The sequence below is a fragment of the Ambystoma mexicanum genome, chromosome 8 (genome assembly GCF_040938575.1).
Source record: "Ambystoma mexicanum isolate Mex_15411 chromosome 8, UKY_AmexF1_1, whole genome shotgun sequence".
NCBI classification, from domain to species: Eukaryota; Metazoa; Chordata; class Amphibia; order Caudata; family Ambystomatidae; genus Ambystoma; species Ambystoma mexicanum.
In genome coordinates, this window is record NC_090929.1 from 914451280 (window position 1) to 914470184 (window position 18905).

General features: G+C 50.6%; 1 protein-coding gene across 4 annotated transcripts in view; it reads right to left on the minus strand.

The window, feature by feature from the left end:
* The window catches only part of GHITM (growth hormone inducible transmembrane protein), a 148451-nt gene that overhangs the window by 12894 nt on the left and 116652 nt on the right, over positions 1-18905 (minus strand). For all 4 annotated transcript variants that reach the window (XM_069610821.1, XM_069610824.1, XM_069610822.1 and 1 more), the window contains exon 8: positions 9677-9848. In XM_069610821.1, coding sequence (XP_069466922.1) covers positions 9677-9848 — 172 coding nt within the window. The remainder of the gene's footprint in view (positions 1-9676; positions 9849-18905) is intronic.

Sequence of the window (18905 nt, forward strand, 5' to 3'; positions counted from 1 at the left end):
TTGTAACAGCCTCTTTCTAAATCTACATGCCTCTACTCTCCGCCCTCTGCAACTAATCCAGAACACGACTGCAAGACTTGTCCTTGGCCTCAAGCCCTGGGATCGTATCTTTCCAGCTCTGAAATCTCTCTATTGGCTCCCAGTGAATGCAAGGATTAAATTCAAAACCCTCTGCATTGTCCACAAGGCTTTCTGGGGCCTGTGTCCAAAATACCTTCAGCTATCCCGCTGCAAATCCCACCACTCTCAAGCTCTTCGCTCCTCTACGACCAACTCCCTCAGGGTCAGTCGTTTTTCAAAGAAACGAGCCGGGGGTAGAACTCCCGTCTTTACCTGGGGTCTCCCTCTGGAACAGCCTCCCTGCTACTCTAAAACTTGAGGAGAACCATCTCCGGTTCCGGAAGCACCTCAAGACCTTCCTCTTTTCTTCTGCCTTTGCTCAGCCTCTCCCCTGCTGATCTGTTCTCGCTTGGCACCATGTACCTGGCCACCCTCTGTCCTCCGGGCCCGGTTCCTGCTCACCCTCCCGCACTGCCTCCAGGCCACCCCTTGCACTGGGGTCTGTATCGGTACCCATACAGCCCCCCTTTTTCTTCCTGCACTTATCAGACCTACCCTGTCTGCTGCCTTAAACCTAGCACTTACAAATTGCTGGCTGCAATACCACTGTTTGTTGCCTTTATTTAATTGTTATTTATCTGTTTCTACTCTGCTTTGCACTACTTCTCCCTCCTTCCATGCACTTTTCCCCTCCCCCTCTTCCATGCACTTGCACGTTCTCAATGTCACTGGGCCTAGTAAGATCGCTGTTTTGATCTCTCTCCGGTTCCCCTCCCTTGCCGCACTCTGAATCACTTGTGGACGAGCGCGATGGAAACAAAATATCAATAACCTCCTCACCAGGCTCACCTTCAAGCGAACAGGTTGCGTAGTACTGTTTGTCCGACTGTGGGCTCCTCCCTGGAATCTGTGTCGACACAGTAGAACTTTGTGAAGGTGTGAGTCGACCTCCACATAGCAGCCCTGCAGATGTCAAGCATGGGCACACCAGACAGTTAAGCCGTAGTTGCAGCGATTGCTCTGGTCGAGTGAGCTCTCGGACGGCCAGGCAACGGTCGGTTTGCCAACCAGTGACAATGGGTGATGCAGCAGGAGAGCCACCTGGAAACGGAAGTCTTGGAGAGGGCCTTCCCATGGTTCTCAGGGCCAAAGCTCACAAAAAGTTGTGACATCTTCCGGAAACTCTTTGTGCGGTCCACTTAGAATTGCAGTGCTCTAGCCACATCCAGCAAGTGCAAAGTCCTCTCGGCCGGTTTTGGAAAAACACCAAGTGCTTGTTTAGATGAAAGTCCGACGGCACCTTAGGCATGAAGGAGGGGTGCATCCGCAGCACCACCCTCATGTCATGAAAAGTCAAATATGGTGGTTTACAGGACAGGGCCTGAATCTCACCCACTCTTCGTGTAGATGTGATGGCCACGAGGAACGCTGTCTTACACGACAAGAATTTCAGCGGAACCGTCTGCATATGTTTGAATGGAGGGCCCATGAGCCTAGTCAGCACCACAAAGTACCCACACCGGTGCCGGAGCCCTCATTGGCAGAACAAACAAAACAGTCCCTTGACAAACTCCTTACCCAGACGGTGTGACCACAATGACTGTCCTGGAGATCTGGTGTAGCATAGCCGCCAGATGACCTTTGATGGAAACATGGGCCAGTCCTGCTTTGGCCAACAGCAAATGCGGTAGCACCTGTGGAGCCGTGACTCGCAGAGGGTTGATCTCGGCACCAAACGGCGAACCTCTTCCATTTATGTCCATTTAAGAGTAGATGATGCCCTGGCCTTGGCAAGCACCTCCATGCAATTTGCTGTAAGGTCGTAACCCCCGAACTAACACTGCAGGAGCCAGGCCTTCAGGTTCAGCGATCCTGGGTAGTGGTGCAGAATTGCGCCTCCTTCTCTAGCTAGAATATCTGCGACCACCAGAAGCTTGACTGGAGGGGACGCTGACATGTCGAGAAGGTCCGGGTACCAGATGTGCCTTGGCCACACCGATGCAACGAGGATCATCCTACACCAGGAACTGTCTGAGTTGACCGACTAGTCGAAGAAGCAACAGCGGTAATGCATACAGAAACAGGCTGTCCCAGGGGAAAGAGAAAGCATCCTCCATGCTCCCCGGCTGGGGAAACCTGCTGGCAAACCCCTGACACTTGCCGTTTGTCGCTGTCACAAATACATCGATTAGGGATTGCCCCATCTGCAGAACAGTTTATCCACTTGGTCCTGCCGAAGCTCCCACTCATAGCAAGAGCGCAGCTCCCTGCTGAGCAAATCGGCGACAGTGTTCTTCACTCCCGACAGATGAAACCGGATGAGGAACATCCCCTGGGCGACGGCCCAGTGCCATAGGTCCGGCACTGATCTGGTGCCCCCCTGCTCCCTTATGTAATTGCTGTGGTATTGTCCATGACGACCGGAACCACCTTGCCCTTGAGGGATGGAAGGAAAGACTTGAGGGCCCAAAACACTGCCCTCAGCTCTAACACGATGTGTAACGCTTTCTCATCCGGTAGCCACAGGCCTCTTGCGTGAAGACTTCCGTTATGAGCGCCCCATCCTTCCAGGGAGGCGTCCGTCGTGACCATCTCCTGGTGCGGTGGGGCCTGGAAATCCACGCCTCTGAACAGATGTGCGCGAACTCCCCTCCATCGATTTGCTTGACGGAAACTTTGTCGAGCGAGATCTTATCCTCGAAGCTTCCTGACACTTGTATCCAACTGGCGTTGAGGAACTCCTGTAGGGGACGCATCTGTAGCCTGCACAGCCGAATGAGGTAGATGCATGACATCATGCTGAGCAGAGACTTGATGGACCTCACCTTGGCGATCTTCAGGGCCAACAGCCGTTGTACCTTGCCCAAGATGGCCGCTATCCTCTCCTCAGACAGCAGCGCCAGGCACGACACCGTTGAGTCGGGATCCCAGAAACAGCGCGTCCTGCGATGGAGTTAAGCAGGACTTTGCAAAGTTCACAGAGAACCCCAGATCTGTCAGTAAGCGAACGGTCCTCGCCGTGTAGTCGACAGCAATCTCCTTAGAGCTGGCCCGGATGAGCCAGTCGTCCAGATAAGGGCAGATGTGAATCCCCCACTAGTCGCAGCTGCACTGGCACCAGGCACTTGAAGACTCTTGGCGCCGACTTCAATCCGAAGGGAAGGGCCTTGAATTGGCAGTGCTTCCCTTGAACCACGAAAACGCAGGAACTTGCGGTGACCCTTGTGAATGTGGAAGTGTGGAAGTGTGCATCCTCCAAGTCCAGCGACAACAGAAGTCCCCCTCTTCCAGCTGCCAAAGCAAGTGCTGAAGAGTGACCATCCAGAACTTTTGGGACTTTATGTATTGGTTTAGTCGACGAAGGTCGAGAATGGGCCTCCAGCCCCCAGTCTTCTTTTTGACGAGGAAGTACCTTGAGTACACTCCGGAGCCCCGGAGCCTTTTTGGGACGAGCTCTATCGCGCCTTTCCTTAACATGGCCCGAACCTCCAGCAGCAGCTGAGGGATGTGGTTCTCTTGCCGGGCCACCAGTGGTATGTGGGGACACTTCCGTTAAAATTCCAGGGTGTGTCCGTGGGCAAGAGCGTCCAGCACCATGGTCGGTGGAGATGGTCTTCCACACGCTGACTAAGTTTGGTCCTCCGAAGGCCTTGGATCGGCCAATGAGTGGCAGGGTTGGTGGTAAAAAGGAGCCCCCGCCAAACCCCTTGGAGGATCCTGGGTACTTGCTGCCTGAGGTCCGAAAGGACTGCTTCCATTGTTGTTGAAGAGTGCCCAAAGCATGCGCTGTGTCCATCTTTTTGGCTTGTAGAGACTCATCCACAGCCTTAACGAACAAATTGTCCACGAAGGGCATGTCCAGCACCTTCGATTGAACGTACTGCCGAAAGTTGGTAGCCTTGAGCCAGCCACGACGAAGGCAAACTGTGTTAACCATTTGGCGGAAGCGCGTGTCACCAATGTCCATGGCCACCTTGATGCCATGGTCCGACGGCACCTCGCCTTCCTTCATGCAGAATTTCCAGCGCTTCTGACCTCTTGTAAATGGGATCGATCTTGAACCACAACTCGCAGTCTTAACGAGCCACGATGGCAAGGGCATTGGCGGCCTTGATGGTAGTCACTGCAGAATAGATGTCCCGTCGTCCCATGGCATCTAACTTCTTGTCCTAGCGGTCCGGTTGGGGGGGGGGGGGGGGGAAGGAGGCCGCCGCCGAGGCAGAACAACCGAGGACTTCTTCCTGCCCGCGGCGGACACCAGAGTCTGGAGAAGACTGGGCCCGTAAGCACTTGGGCGTGGAGTAAGGCAACCTTTACTTCTCAAGGCGATCCCTCTTCACTGGGGCCGTGGAAGGGTTCTTCATGAGACAATCCTTCGTCCCAAATGTCATCCAGGAGTGGGACCAAGAGGATTGTCTTCCTCTTCGCCTCTCTGCGCTGATGTAAGAAGCCCTCCTCCGGAGTGAACTGAAACAGTTCCACTCGATCTCCAGAGCGTCGGAACGAGCCAATCTCATCTGGCGGTGAAGATCTGGGCAGCGGCGACAGGAGGTCCCCTAACACATCGTCGCCCGCGACAGTAACCGCTATGTCTGGGTCTGTCTCATCCCATGGAGGGAAGGAAGGTGCAGGGGGGATGGGGGGGAGGTGACAGGTGGCAAGGAGTTGGAGGGTGTACTCTCTTCTTGGCCCCAGAGGGAGGGGGGTGGTGTTCAGTCATCCGGCGCAATAGGCATTCTTGTTTGAATCTCAGACCAGCATATGCAGTGCCTAGAAGATGTCCACTGTGAGGTACCAGAGGTGGGGGTGGCAGCTGAGGTGCAGGCAGAATAAGCCGCTGGGGCACCGGCTGTGAGCCCAGGCCCCCGTCGCCATGCTGCTCTTACTCAACCGTGTCCTCGCTGGCATCACCTTTGTAGTCTCCTTCGTTGGCACGCTCGTCGTAGGGCCTGCTCCCTAAGTTTCCCTCCTCCTGGATGGTTTGCAGACCAGTGAGCTCCTCAGGAGATATCCGTACCCTGGAGGGCCACACACACACACACACACACACACACCCCCCCTTTGCTTCCAGCGGTGAAGGTCTCAGGGAGATGACTGGCATCTTTGTTAGGAAAGATTTCATATTGTATGTAATTTTCCCCTCCATGTGGCAACCCCCAAACCTTTTGCTGCCGTTTTGCACCCTGATCTAGACTTTGCCAGAGAATCTCAGCCTTCCGTCGCACTCCTCTGGGCTTTCGCTCAATTCTTATGGGGAAACTGACATGCCCTTAAGACAGTACTGGGAGACTTAGTTTCCCTTAGTCCTTTCCTCAAGTTGCAGCTTTTGTGCAACATGAAACAAGAGTGCACTGTGACTTACTTTACTGCGCTCTTGGGTCTCTAGTCATTCCAAAGGACCTAGAACCTCTCGCGGGACTTATTACGAACTGTGCAAATGTGTCACGGACAGAACTGGTGGCAGCTATCGTTTCTCTTGTGTTGTGAACCCTTTTTTGCCATGTTATCCACGCTTACCGTGTTTGGCACGAATAGTCGGCCTGGCTCCCAAAATGGCTATGCCATGAGGTTCTTTGTCCTGTCCGCTGACCGTCTTGCCCCTTCACCTTCCCCCAGGTCGAGCCGACCCAGGGTTAGTCCTTATTTGGTCATGCACTTTCCCGCAGGCTTCTGCATGCCTTGTGCGTGCCTCCAGGATGTGGGCTGGGATGTCTGTTCCCAATACACATCCTGGGTGCCAGAGTCTCTAGAGTGTCTTGAATGCCTGGGACCACTGTGGTCCGTGATAGGTCCACGTATGGTGTGAGTGTTTGTGAGCAGATCTCCCATTGGGTCCTCTCCGTTTTGGCGCAAAGGGAACTTTGGATAAGAGGAGGCTGAAAACACCACTACCATGTCGATCTCCTGAGTTCACACCGAACGAGAGATAAGGAGCCAAGTATCCTGCAACAAGAAGCTGAGTCGAGGAACCGCTGGCGACCCGCTGAAGGTTTGGCACCCTGAACTGCTGTTGTCCTGCGAGACCCCTCTGCATCTGATCGTCCTAGAAGGTCTGCGAAAGCGCTTCGACCCATTGGAATAGTGGGATCAACTATTACCGGCACCTTCATCAAACCCTGCAAGTAAGCCTCTTCGGAAGTGTCCCTGGGCCAACCAGTGGGCTGACCAGCTTACACAGGACGCTTTGCTCTGTCACTACCGCCGTTTCGGGGAAGCCCTCGAAACTTGGTCTACTGCTTGCTCTGCTTCCACGGCACCCTCACACCGAATTTCATACACTTGGCATTCCCAGGTCTGGAGTGAGACGAGTGCGCCCGGACTAGAGTAAACGCGGTTGCCGTGTTGCCCTGCTGGGGTAACAACCTGTGCACGTCCGCTGCATTTGGGACACCCTCGACCCTGCATCCTGCTACACAGAATCTACACGGTGTCGAGACGTCCCGATCATCACAGCTGAACCTGTCAGCAACATGAAGTGAACTGGAGAAGTCTGGGTCTGCCTGCGTCTGGGACCGGTGAGTAGTCCATACCCCAACCGGTGGACCCTCGCGCAGAAGCCCGTTTATTTTCTACCGCTGTTGCGAAATAGCGACTATCCCGCACTCTCACCCTGCCTCTGCCCACAAGTGGAGGCCTTGCTTGAGTAGTGGGGACTTGTTCTGCATCGCTTCATTCACCTTCCTGAACTGCCTGAGGCCCTTGAAGAGACCCTACTTTATCCATTGGCAACAGCGCGTGCAGGTACTTGAGCATAAGGCTCCTCTCTTCGTAGGGCTCGGACTTCCTCCTAGTTGGGTGTATTTCTGTTGTCAAACTGAGTCTAATAATTACTTGCACTGCCGGTTTTCCTCCCCATCTAGGTGGTCTACATATTACGTGCTCATAACTTCTTAGACCTCTCGGTCTTGTATATATATTGTATTGATTGTGACGTGTTGGTTTACTTTAGTATTACTGTGATTCTTGCTATGGTCGATGTTACAAAGGCCTTGTAATAAATGTGTCTATTTTTAATATAACACCTGTTTGGAGTAATTTGTAAGTGTCCTTGCTTTGTGTGCTCATTGAGGTCTTTCCGTCATACTCACCCATCTTGAGACTTAGTCTTGACCACCACCATCGCTACCCTGATTGGTCTGGCTTGTCCAGAGGTTACCCTGTTCCAAGAAACTAGGCTGGCCTTCTGAACCTCTGCCCCTCCAGGTCAGAGTTCAGAAATCCATAACAATCTTCAACGGGGTCTTTATGGTTCGGAACGCAATCTCCCTCCTGGGAGGAAGGGACACCCTGGCCTTAGGGGCGGGGGGTCACACCCTGCTGTACCGTCTCGGCAGCCTTCGCCAGAGACGCTGCCATCCCCTCAATGGAAGGTTTGGCCTTCGCCGCGTGCACCTGGGCCTTCACGGTCAGGGCTGGAGTCTTGTCCTGTTTGGCCTTCTCCTTAGGGGTAGGGTCCGAGCCCCGCTCCCCCTTGGGCCTCTCCAGTAGGACGGACCTGGGCCTCTCCTTGAGTTTGCACGGATGGTCCGACTTCTTCTTCACCGACGATCCTGACCGTTGACTGGTGACGGAGGCTGGAGATGTCGAATGCGCCCGACTGCCAAGGAGCCAGTCGCAGCCTTCTTGGAACTGGCAGAGGCATGCTGCTGGGACCCACCCAGAGCAGGGGCCTTGGCCTGTAGCCACTCTTTCAGCCGCCAGTACTGATCCTTCATCATGTGAGGGGCTATCTCCTGGCAAAACGCACAATCCTCCTTTTGCGCCGTGTACAGGCAGTAAAGGCACTCAGAATGCTTGTCCGAAAAGACATTCTGCACACTGCAGCAAATCCAACAGGGTAGTTGAATCCTTTTCCTCCGACATGGTCCACACCGCGTAGGTCTGAGAATCTTCTGGAAGTCTCCATAAAGAAACTCGACGAAATCCACCCTTGAGGGGCGCTGAAGAATCCGAAACGGGTCCCCATTAATCGGAAGGTTTATCAATGGAGCACAAGGCCCGATTTACCAAAGAATAAAGTAAACTCTTTCAATAAACGCACTAAAAGCTCGAGAGCTAAACACGAGGACTCCCAACACTTGAACGTGCGGTAAAAATCTGAATATGGCTGCCAGAGGGGCTTAGGTAGAGGGCAGTCATTGGCTGGGGGGCAGTATGACCCAGAGCTCAGTGATTGGTTGTTAGGAGAAAGACAGTTCAGAAATTAAACTGATTTTTTCTTTACCGAGGATTCCCAGCCTGAGAGAATATTCGACAGCATGTAAATCCATGCAAGACCCCATGCTGGAGAACTAGGCCACGTCTGAGGTATCCATGCAACCCAATGCTTCCCTTGTAGATTCAACGCTTCCTGACACTGCAGGTTTATTTTTTCCAACCCGGGCCGCTCGCACAGACTACTCCTATAAACATTTTTATTGATTAAGCATCAGATAAAACCACCCTAAGAGTAATAGCTACCCATCATTTAACCTAACTTAGCCAAATGAGGTGACCTGACAATCTCTCAACCGTGGAGTTCTGTCCTGTTCCCCAGGGGCAGAACGAGTGTGTGGAATGGTCCTTCACCCTCTTGCCATGAGGAACATCTTCATGCAACCACTTGGAAGAGGGAGTACGCTCTAGGAGTATATGGCAAAGGGAGGCCTGATTCAGAGTGAAAGCAGTGTCCGAAGCCATAGGGGCCCTTATCCAGCCAAGTCACTAACCTTCAATGTCTTCTTTAGGGTCTTGCTGGAGAAGGAGGGACCATATGGAGCAGGAGTTCATGTCATGCCCTGGATATGGGCAGAATATGCACTGCTCATGCTGATCAGCCTTTGGATCTGCCATGGCAGCAGAAAGAATAGGGAGCAGGCGGATGTCCATTGGACTGCCGTGTGCTGGAGTGGACTTCTCCAGAGAGAAAAAAGAAATCCCTGAAGCCTAAATAAAGACACCAAATCAGGATAGGTTTAGTGTACAATAGATCCCTAATTATTAGAAAAATGGCTGACTTGGAGAAAAATAAACGTAGAACCCAGAACTGGTAGAGGACTCACTTGAACATTCAGTAAAGACATCTAAAGCAAGCCTCTAAGGGAGGAGCAGAGGTACATGCTGCACACTGGCTGTATGGCATGACAACCCACAATGACTAACACAAAAGTGATTGCAGTTTTAAAACTGCTCTCTGTAACTGAGGAATCCCAGCCTGATGATGCGAAATATTCGTAAAGCATGTCAATCTATGAAAGATCCAGTGCTAAAATTAACATGATCTCAAAGTGTGGCTACATAACAGCTCATCACACTTTGTAGCTGTGGAAAAGCAGCACATTGAAGATCCTTCAGCAATGCAAAAATTCACAATTGGTGGCACATGGATACAAACAGACCAACCCATAACACAGCAGCCACGCTTCTACCATTCTTTTTTAGCTAATCTAGACCAACTGCATAATAAACAAAACACTTAGCAAGACAGCACAGATTGAGGTCTCGCACCTTATGTCGACAACCAGGCATGAATCTCAAATAGTAATGTACATCCAATTTCTTTCTACAGTAATTTAACTAAATTTGAGAAAGAGATTACTACTTTGGTGTCAGTTGAAACACAGATTGTGATACTCACGAATTAATGGGGTCATATTTTGCAACTCCATACATCGGATGGGTCTCTGCACGTCTGATGACTTTCTGTGTATCATATAGCAAAAACATTCCAAAAAGTACCAGACCACCATAAATTGCAACAGAATACAGGCCAGCACCAAATGCAGAGGTTGGAGGCAGGAACATGCTTCCTGTGATTTAAGAAAGAAACTGTTAGTGTGAACATATTGCGTAGATTTCTAAAAACAACTGAGTTGACAATACAAAACGGGTAAAGGTTGACACCAACAGTGAACTGTCTACACAGATACCATTTCCACAATAGTTTTGGGATTTTCTTTCCATGTAGGGGACTGGACTACTTCACTATCGCCATGAGACTAGAAAGCCAGGAAGCATGCACATGCCTGCCCAATTACCAGAATTTTCTGGCTTCAGCCAGTTAGTCCTTTGCTATCTGCGCATATTAAAATTGTGTTTTCAGAGGGCCGAATGGAGAAAGGGGACCATTTACTAGAGATATCACTATGCTGAGCAAAGTGCACTTCTACCTATATATCGACGGACAAAAGAAGGCAGGCCGCTCATCAGAAAATAGTCAGCGGACGGGGACAAAAGCGGAAAGCACACACTGAGGTAATAAGCAGAAGATCAGATGGGATGCTGGGAGTTTCAGCACCGTTATGGAAAACGGCACTATCCCACACCCAACCAGAAGATGGAGTATGTTGCTTACCTGCTTTGAATATCCCCCCCCCCAGACAGGCTCGGAATCTTCTTACATTTTAATATAGCTTATAATAGAGTTTAAGCTCACTCTAGTAGCCCATTCATGTGCGTTTGTGTGCATTGTGCCCCAGCCAATGGGATGGCAAGTGACAAGCTCCACCCAGGAGGCCATCTTCAGATTCTAGCGCCAGATCGAGAGTTGACATCTCCCATAGGGGTAGCAGGTGGGTGCATTTGAATCCATGAACAATACTTATGCTGGAGAACAGGAGTTACAGGTAAGCAACATACTCCTTCTCCAGCATTTGATCTTTCATGGAATCACATGCTTTGAATAGATTGCCACTGCAGTAAACATCTTGTAATAAAGGTGTAATTGGAGAAGGCATACCTTAATGAAACAAGCGTTGCAGGACGGCTCTTCCAACCTTTGCTTCAGCCACTCCTTGTCCCTCCATGCATTAATGCTTGACAAAGGTGTGTGGGACTGCTCAGGTTGATGGCCGGCATATGCGACAGGGGAATCCCTGCTCACAGTGCTGCTCTAGTAAAATGAGCGTCAACAGGTCCCTTTAGGCGCCGATTGGCCTGGGCGTGCGCTGTGGAAATTGTGGCAGTGACCCATCTAACAATAGCTTCTTTTGAAATAAGTCTACCTTTGTTAGGGGCCCCAAAGTCTGCAAATAGTTGAGATGTTCACCTGGAGGTTCTTGGTTCCGTCTAGTAGATACCTCTTCGAAGATCTAGCGAATGTAGATACTGTTCCGCTGGTGTGGATGGATGCGTGAAGAAGACTGGTAGAGTAACTTCAGTTTGTAAGTGGAAGGAGGATAGTACCTTCGGAATGAACGTAGAGTTTGTTCTCAGGATGACCTTGTTCCTTTCAAACCTGAGATGTGGAGGATTGACAGATATATTTCTGTTGGTTCGAAACAGAGGTTTCAGAGCAGACAGCACAGTGTTTAAGCTCCACTGAGGTGGTGCTTTTTTCTGAGTGGGGGTAGGTGAGGAATAGGCCCCTCATGAAGTGTTTTATGATGGGGGCTCCAAAAATGTGAGCTTTTACTTGTTTTCTGATGCATCTAGAACCTGCTGCCAATTGTATCTTGGAGTGTGATAAACCGTCTTTGGCCTATTTCAACAAGAACGGTAGGACTTGTTGAGGTCCCACATGCAACGGATCCAATTGTTCTTGAGAAAACCAAGTGAAAAACCTATCCCCATTTGTATTAGTATGATTTGTTTGTGGATGCCACCCTGACAGCCTTTAGGATGTTTGCACTCCTGTGTGATTGGAAGTTGCCTGTACTCATTGAAGTTAGGAGCCAGGCTTTTAAGTTGAGCACCCCAGGATTGTGGCGACGCACCTGTTGATTGCACATGTTTAGTAGATCAGGGTTTTGACCCAGAGGAATTGGATGGTCCTGGGTGTGATGCTGGAAATGCATCAGAGGGACAGGGCCTCTGAATCCTTGTCCTTTACTGCTTTTTATCGTGTGTTCTGTCGTGTTTTCTGCCCAGGAGTCCATGTGGGACTCCCGGCAGTGCAGCTCTCTCTTTTGGTTTGGTGAACAGACCCATGGGATACCCTTATGGCACCCATGGGTAGGGGTACAACCCTGTGCCCCTAGTGTATGTTTCTGGGCACCTGTGGGTGGCCCACAGAGCAGGGTATGGGCTGGTGGCAGCTCCATGCTGAATTTGACAGGTGCTCTGGGTGTCCTCCATTTTGGGATACCCAGGCCCTGCCATTGGGATCAGTTGATTCCTGATAGGAAACAAGATGGCCCCTGTGGCCTCTTGCTTTCTATTGCCTGTTACCTTGTTTCCCAAAGTCCTGGGAAGCCCTGACTCTGTCCCTTCCCCCTGACTGGCTGTTGGGTGGAAGTTCCATATATGGTGTTGTTGTGAAGGCCCAGCTAGACTGACTGAAGCCTTCCCAGTGACTGTATGTTGTGGGTACCTCCTGTGGGTGGGACCTGGGTGAATGGAGTGTGTGACCAATATACACTCCTTGTTGTGGTTGTCTGGTTTCTGGCATGAGAGACAAAGACAGACAGCCCTGCCCGAAACTGGCCTGAATGCAGTGTGTAGTGTTGAATGGCTGGGTACTTGGCCCAATCCACATTCCTTGTTGCGAGTGTCTGAAAGGGAGGAGTGTGGCCTGAATGCACTGTGTGCCTGATTGGCTGACTGACTGCATGAATGCCCTTCTGTATGATTGGCTGCTGAGTGTGTACCAGCAGTGTGGATGAGAGACAGAATAGTATATCTGGGGACCTCTCACCACTGGTAATTGTTCAGAAGCTGCGTCTCCACTCAAGAGTAACGAACTGCTGATCTTCGACGTCCAGCTGGAAGAAGACGACTTGCTGCTGCATTTGCTTCGACCGATCCGAAGGCTGCCGAAATCGTCGAAATCGTCGAAGACTGACCCGAGAGAGGACCTAGTAAGGCGCCCTCTTCCCGTGCTCCGAGGGACCATCGAGCACCGCTCCATCTTCGCCGAAGCGCCCTGGAAGACAGACCCTCGAAAGGCTGCCGACCCGAGACGGGACCGCCGAGGAGATCGAAGTGAAGCACCCGGACATCGCCGCCGCCGAAGTCCATTGCCGTCGACCAGGGTTCGCAGGTCTGTGTAACCGCTGGAGGCCCGTCGAAGTTGTGTTGCCCAGCCGTGGGAACCACTTGACGCCGTGCCGCCGACGACCGGAGCCGTCCGCTCCTTGCCTAAGAACATTTGAATCGAAGGACTCCCTCGTCCGCACCGTCGACCGCTTTATCCTGCCGGAGAAAGTTGAGGACGACCAACGCGCCGAGGAGAAACCTGCCGGTGGGTTTCCCGCCACCCGAAGACCACAAAGACTCGAACGACTCGACGCCCTTGCTGGGCCCCCGTCTCCACAATCTTTGCGGTCCAGAACAATTGTCATCGAGGTGCCCCGCATGCCTCTGCCTTGCAGGACGCCAACGCTCCGTCGTCGACGAGCACCGCTTGGATCGAAGCTGCCGCCTCATCGACGCCGTTCTACCCTGTTTGTTGTCGGACGTTCGACGCCCCGTGTCTCCCGCTTGAAAGGGAAGGCATTCAAGAAGGGCCGTCGATTCCCCGACGCCGAACGCCGAGTTCCTCGACGGACGTTCGACGCCCCGTGTCTCCCGCTTGAAAGGGAAGGCATTCAAGAAGGGCCGTCGATTCTCCGCCACCGAACGCCGAGTTCCTCGACGCTTCCCGACGATCCGTGACTCCCGCTTGAAAGGGGGTCGCTCAAGAAGGATCTGTCGACGCCTCTTCGAAGAACTCGACTCCACCAGGTACATTGGGGGGGGGTAAAAACATAGGAGGGAATAAGACTTGCAGAACAATATATGGACTGGGCTTGTGCTATATCTTTATTTTACAGGTTGCCCAGGTGGGGGGGGGGATCTCCACACAGAACTGCGTCTAGTGGTAGGGGCCAGTATTCTGCCTATTGATCAACCATCTTATTTTCTCTCCTCTCTCTATTGCTGGTTTCACTCTATTGATCTGTGTGACATTGTTACAGTATTGTTGATGCACTTTAATGAGATCTAATACAAAGGGTGGTACCACTTTAGAATTGTATATGTTTGCCATTGTTGATTTTCCTAAGTACAAAGTGAGTTATGATAAGTGTACATAACCTTGAATATTGATTATATAAAGACTGTTCTAACCAATACAGTGTGTGGACATTCCTTTGTGGGGGCTTGGGGACTACACTGTACTTAAGAACCAGCCTGCATCATCTCCTGAGAAGCTAGGCCTTGATTGCTCGACCATAGCGACCGAATAGAGAATCTAGGCTGGGGTCCTCTGTGCCTCCCCTCTACCATATAGAGAGCAGAAGCACAGACCACCCCCTACCAGTCCTCTACACTGGGACAGGTGAACAAGCTCTGAAAACCACGGTTGTCTCAACCATGTTGGCGCTATGAGGAGGACTGTGCACTTTGCAATCATTTGTAGGAACCTGCGTATGACTGGCGTTGGAGGAAAATGCATACGCAAAGATTCCCTCCCTCGACATTATGAAAATGCATGGCCTAGTGATTTCGGGTGCAGATATCTGCTCACGAATAGCAGGGCATTTATTGTTCTCCCATGTGGCAAATAAACTGATGGTCAGTGTTGCCCATCTGTTAAAGATCTGTAGGAGTTTGTCCACCATCTGCCACTCGTGTGACCGATTGTTGGCCCTGCTCAGCTGATCTCCGGTTTCATTTTCTTTTCCTGCAAGGTGAAAAGCTTGTATTTGCATCTTGTTCTGGAAGGCCCAGTGCCACAGCTGTTGGGCTACTCTGGAGTGTCCTTGACCTTGTGCCTCCGTTTTCTTACATAGTACATTTTGGTCTTGTTGTCTGAACATTCATCACACTTTGTCTTTGAGCACTGGCTGGAATTAGTGGAGGGTGAGCGCCACTGCTTTCAGTTCCAGTATGTTGCTGGAGTTGTGCCTCGGTCAGAGACCAACGGGCCTTCACTGATAGTTGGTGTGTGTGCGCGCCCCATCCCGTTAGTGAGGCAGCTTATATTAGGGTTTCATGAAAAGGTGGATATCTGAATGGGACACCCTTGGAGATCTGGGATGGTATCAGCCACCACAGTAAGTTGTCTGCGAGCGACTGCCAACTTGTTCCATGTTCCCTTCAGCTGAGACAACTGATCCGCAAAGAAGGCTTGTAGCAGTCTAATTTGAAGCCTGCAGTGTTGTATTAGGGGAATGCATGAAGACATGGTGCCTAAGAGTTACATGATGGATCCGACTGTGACCTTGACTCCCACCTTTGCTTAGTGCTCTGCTGATCAATGCTCGGTCTGCAGCGGCACATTGTGATGGCCTAAAATATATATTTTTGATACTCATGCCCATGGGGTCCTTTGCATTACTGAAACCTGGTTTAATGAATCCTCTGGCCCCGATATAGTTCAGTTACTTCCTGGCAATTTAAACATTTTACAGCATGATCGCCCCGCCCCCAAGTCTGGCGGCAGGTATTGCACTCATAGCTGAAAAGTACTATAATTGTCACGCAGTACCTTTCATACACACCCTCTCATGTGAACTGCTTCTCATTAAATTACAGATTACCTGAGAACGCAGTCTTTTTTTCTTGTGGCTTACCGACCCCCGAGCTATGTATCTAATCAATTTGTGACCGACTTTGCACAAACTATTGCTGACCAATTGATATATAAATATAAATATTGATGACCCATTGTAATAGTACTTGGCAATTTTAACCTACATCTACATTCGCCTTCGGACCATCACTCACATAACTTGTGACTGCTCTGACTTGACTCTGGTTTCTCCTTCAGTCATGGACCTACTCACATTGGGGGTAATCAGTTGGACTTAATCTGCTCTGATATTCCGGGTCTGCTGGCCTTCAAACCATTGCATTTGTCATGGTCTGATCACCTTCTTATCCCGTTTCTTTGCCTCGCTTCCACCCTAGAATTAAGTTCTCTCCTCTCCTGAGATTACGCCACCGTTGGTCACAGATCCCCATCGACAAGCTCTCCTGCACTGTCTTGGATTCCATTTTTCAGCACAGAACCAACGGTCTGAATGTCTAACGCTTTGGTTGCAGCCGTTATAGACTCTGCAGATGCCCTTGCCCCTCTTCAGCTTCGCCCCTCGCCCAGTGCTCCCTCAGCTCCCTGGTACTCTCTAGCTCTACAGCAATTGAAGCAAAAATGCCATTGCCTCGAGCAGAAATGCCAACTACTACTAACCCCAGAAACCAAATCGGCTTACATAGCTGCTAGAAACTATCAAAAAGTAGTTAATCTGTTAAATCTCAACACTACGCCGACCAAATTCTTAATGCTCCTTGCTATTTAAAGAGCTATTTTTAGTGGCCAAAGAGCTCACTATCGCTGTCCACCCTCCTGCTGCAGTCTCCCACTCCTAAGCTCGACGTGATCTAATGGCTTCTTTCAAAATAAAATTGACACAATTAGAGATAATATTCTGGCTGAGAGAAGCAACATGCCCAAGACTGCTGAACTCTTTATCCACCGGCCCCTAAATGCTCCAATCTTTCAGCTGGCCCGAATGTATTGTGAAGCCGAGGCGTAAGAGGGTGCTGGACACCTGCCGGATCACTCTTTCCGCCACTTTGTGAGATGGTGCTCGCACCGACCAATCGTCCAGATATGTATATACATGGTATTCTTTCATGAGCGATGCGGCTTTCGGAGCCAGGCATTTTGTGAATGTTCTCGGGGCTGAACAAAGGACGAATGGGAGGACTTAATTGGTAGTGGTTTGCGCCCACTGCAAATCTTAGGATTTTTCTGTGATTTCTGCGAATGGCGATGTGGAAATATGCGTCTGAGATCTAGTGACGCTAGGAAGTCATTCTTTACTGATTTGATGACATTGGGTAGGGTGACCATCTTGAACTTTTGCTTCTTGACGTATTGGTTGAGATTTCTTAAGTCCTGAATTGGTCACCTGAGTCTTTTTTGGACGACGAAAAATCTCGAGTAGGTTCCTTTGCCCCTTTGATGTTGAGGGACTTTTTTCGATTGCCCCCGCCCCCCATGAGCAGTTTCTCTGCTTCGCCCTTTAAGATGTTTAAGTGTTGCCGGTGTTGAAATATTGGGGGCATTGGAATTGGGGTTCCCTGGAATTCTATGGCTGAACCGTTAACTGTTGCCCCTGCTGTAGATTGTGTTGCAAGTTGCGCCCGCTGCAGATGGTGTTGCAACTTGCCCCCTTCTTGCTGCAGTTGGACCATGGGTGGGTGTGTGTGCCCAACAGATGTCAGGCTTGCTTTTGCTGCCTGTCCTTAGAGGCAGATGTTTTTTGCCTTCTTGGAGCTTGCTTGTAGTCTTTTTGCTCATAGGTACAGCCGGCAATATCCCTGGTAGTACCCTTGCGAATATAAGGATGTCCTTTGGTAGGTATTTACCCCTATACTTGTCTGTAGAGCGACCAGAGGCCCCAGTCAAAACTAGCAAAAATTGTGGCGAGCGATTTCGCATGTCAGTGTCTGCTTTTAGGGAGTCATCCATTTTGAAACAAGAGTTGGTCTCCCTCAAAAGGCATATATAGCACCTTTGAGTGCACATCTGTTCTGAAGTCTATGCATTTTAACCATGCCTGCCTTCTTGGTACTACTCCATTACTAATTTGTTTAAACCCTGTTTCCACTAGGTCAACTGCTATGTTGCTAGCATGATTTGAGGCTTCTTCACCTGCTCCGAGGATGTCCAGGGCTTGCAGGTATTCTAACAGCAGTGTGAGCCGGTCCCACATCTCACGGTCATACCATGAGTTTATTGCAAGGGAGTTAGCTGCTTTTACTGTTGTGGCTCCTGTGGATAGAACTTTCCTACCAAAAGCATCTTGCTTCATGCTGTCATTGTCAGGTGTATTGCGCAGTTTTGACCTTGCCAATGATACTACCGAATCAGGTGTCAGCTGGGATACAAGACATTTAGGGGACAACTCAGGTGCCTTACATTCTTCTCCAAGCGTCCTTTCAATGCTGGTTCTGAGAAATGTTCTCACGAGTAACAGCCCTTCCTCCCAAACGTGGTCTAGGATGTGAGTGGACGTTACTGCCTTCCTGAGCTCGAGCATCAACTCAAAAAGGAAGCAGTAATTTTTCTCCTCCGATGGTATTAGGCCAAATTGTTCACAAGCCTTTTGTACAGTATTGTGGAAAGCAGTCATGTCAGTGGTGACCGACAACGGTTCAGAGTCTTGGATCAAACCCAAGTCTGTCTCCTCCCAGTTATCTGGTCGTGTAGATTTTGGAGGGTGCGGTATCAGTGTCCTCATCGTAGGCGGTAGAGGATTGGAGCTCTCCTGACTGTAGGGGGAATGTAATGGTCCTGGTGAGCCCCCTCCTCCATCCCCCATGTTCTAATGGGGCTGCTGGTCTTGTCGGCACGGCTGTGCCTCATAAGCCTGACGGGTGGTCCCCTTGGTTCGTTCACCCGTTTCTGCAGGTCTGCTGGGTTCCCCCGAAGGGCCCGGCGTTTCAATGGGTGTTTGCGGGAGGGACAGGTTTACTGGTAGCCTAGTCTCTAGTTTTTGAAGCAGGCTCTGCAGGGTAGATAGTACTTGTAAGGAAAACAGGGACTGTAGGTTGAGTAGCATTTCTGTTGGTTGTAGAGGAGTAACGAGGGTTGGTAGTGTTGGTTGCAGTAAATCTTACAGCCTTGGTTCCAATGGTGTTCTCTGTGGTGAATATTGGCTTTTATCAGATGAAGGTGACGAAGGTTTCGGAAAGTACACCGGCAACACCAAAGGCTTGTTGAGGTGGAATTCCGACTGAACCTTCGCTATGAAGGAGGGGTGCATCCGTAGCACCAACTTCGATTCGTGAAAAATCAGATGCAGGATAGGGCCTGGATCTCACCCACCCTCCTGGCAGAGGCGATGGCCACGAGGAAAGCAGTTTTCCATGAGAGGAACGAGAGGGGCCTGATGCATAGGCTTGAACCCCCCCCCCCCGCCACTCCCATGAGCCTC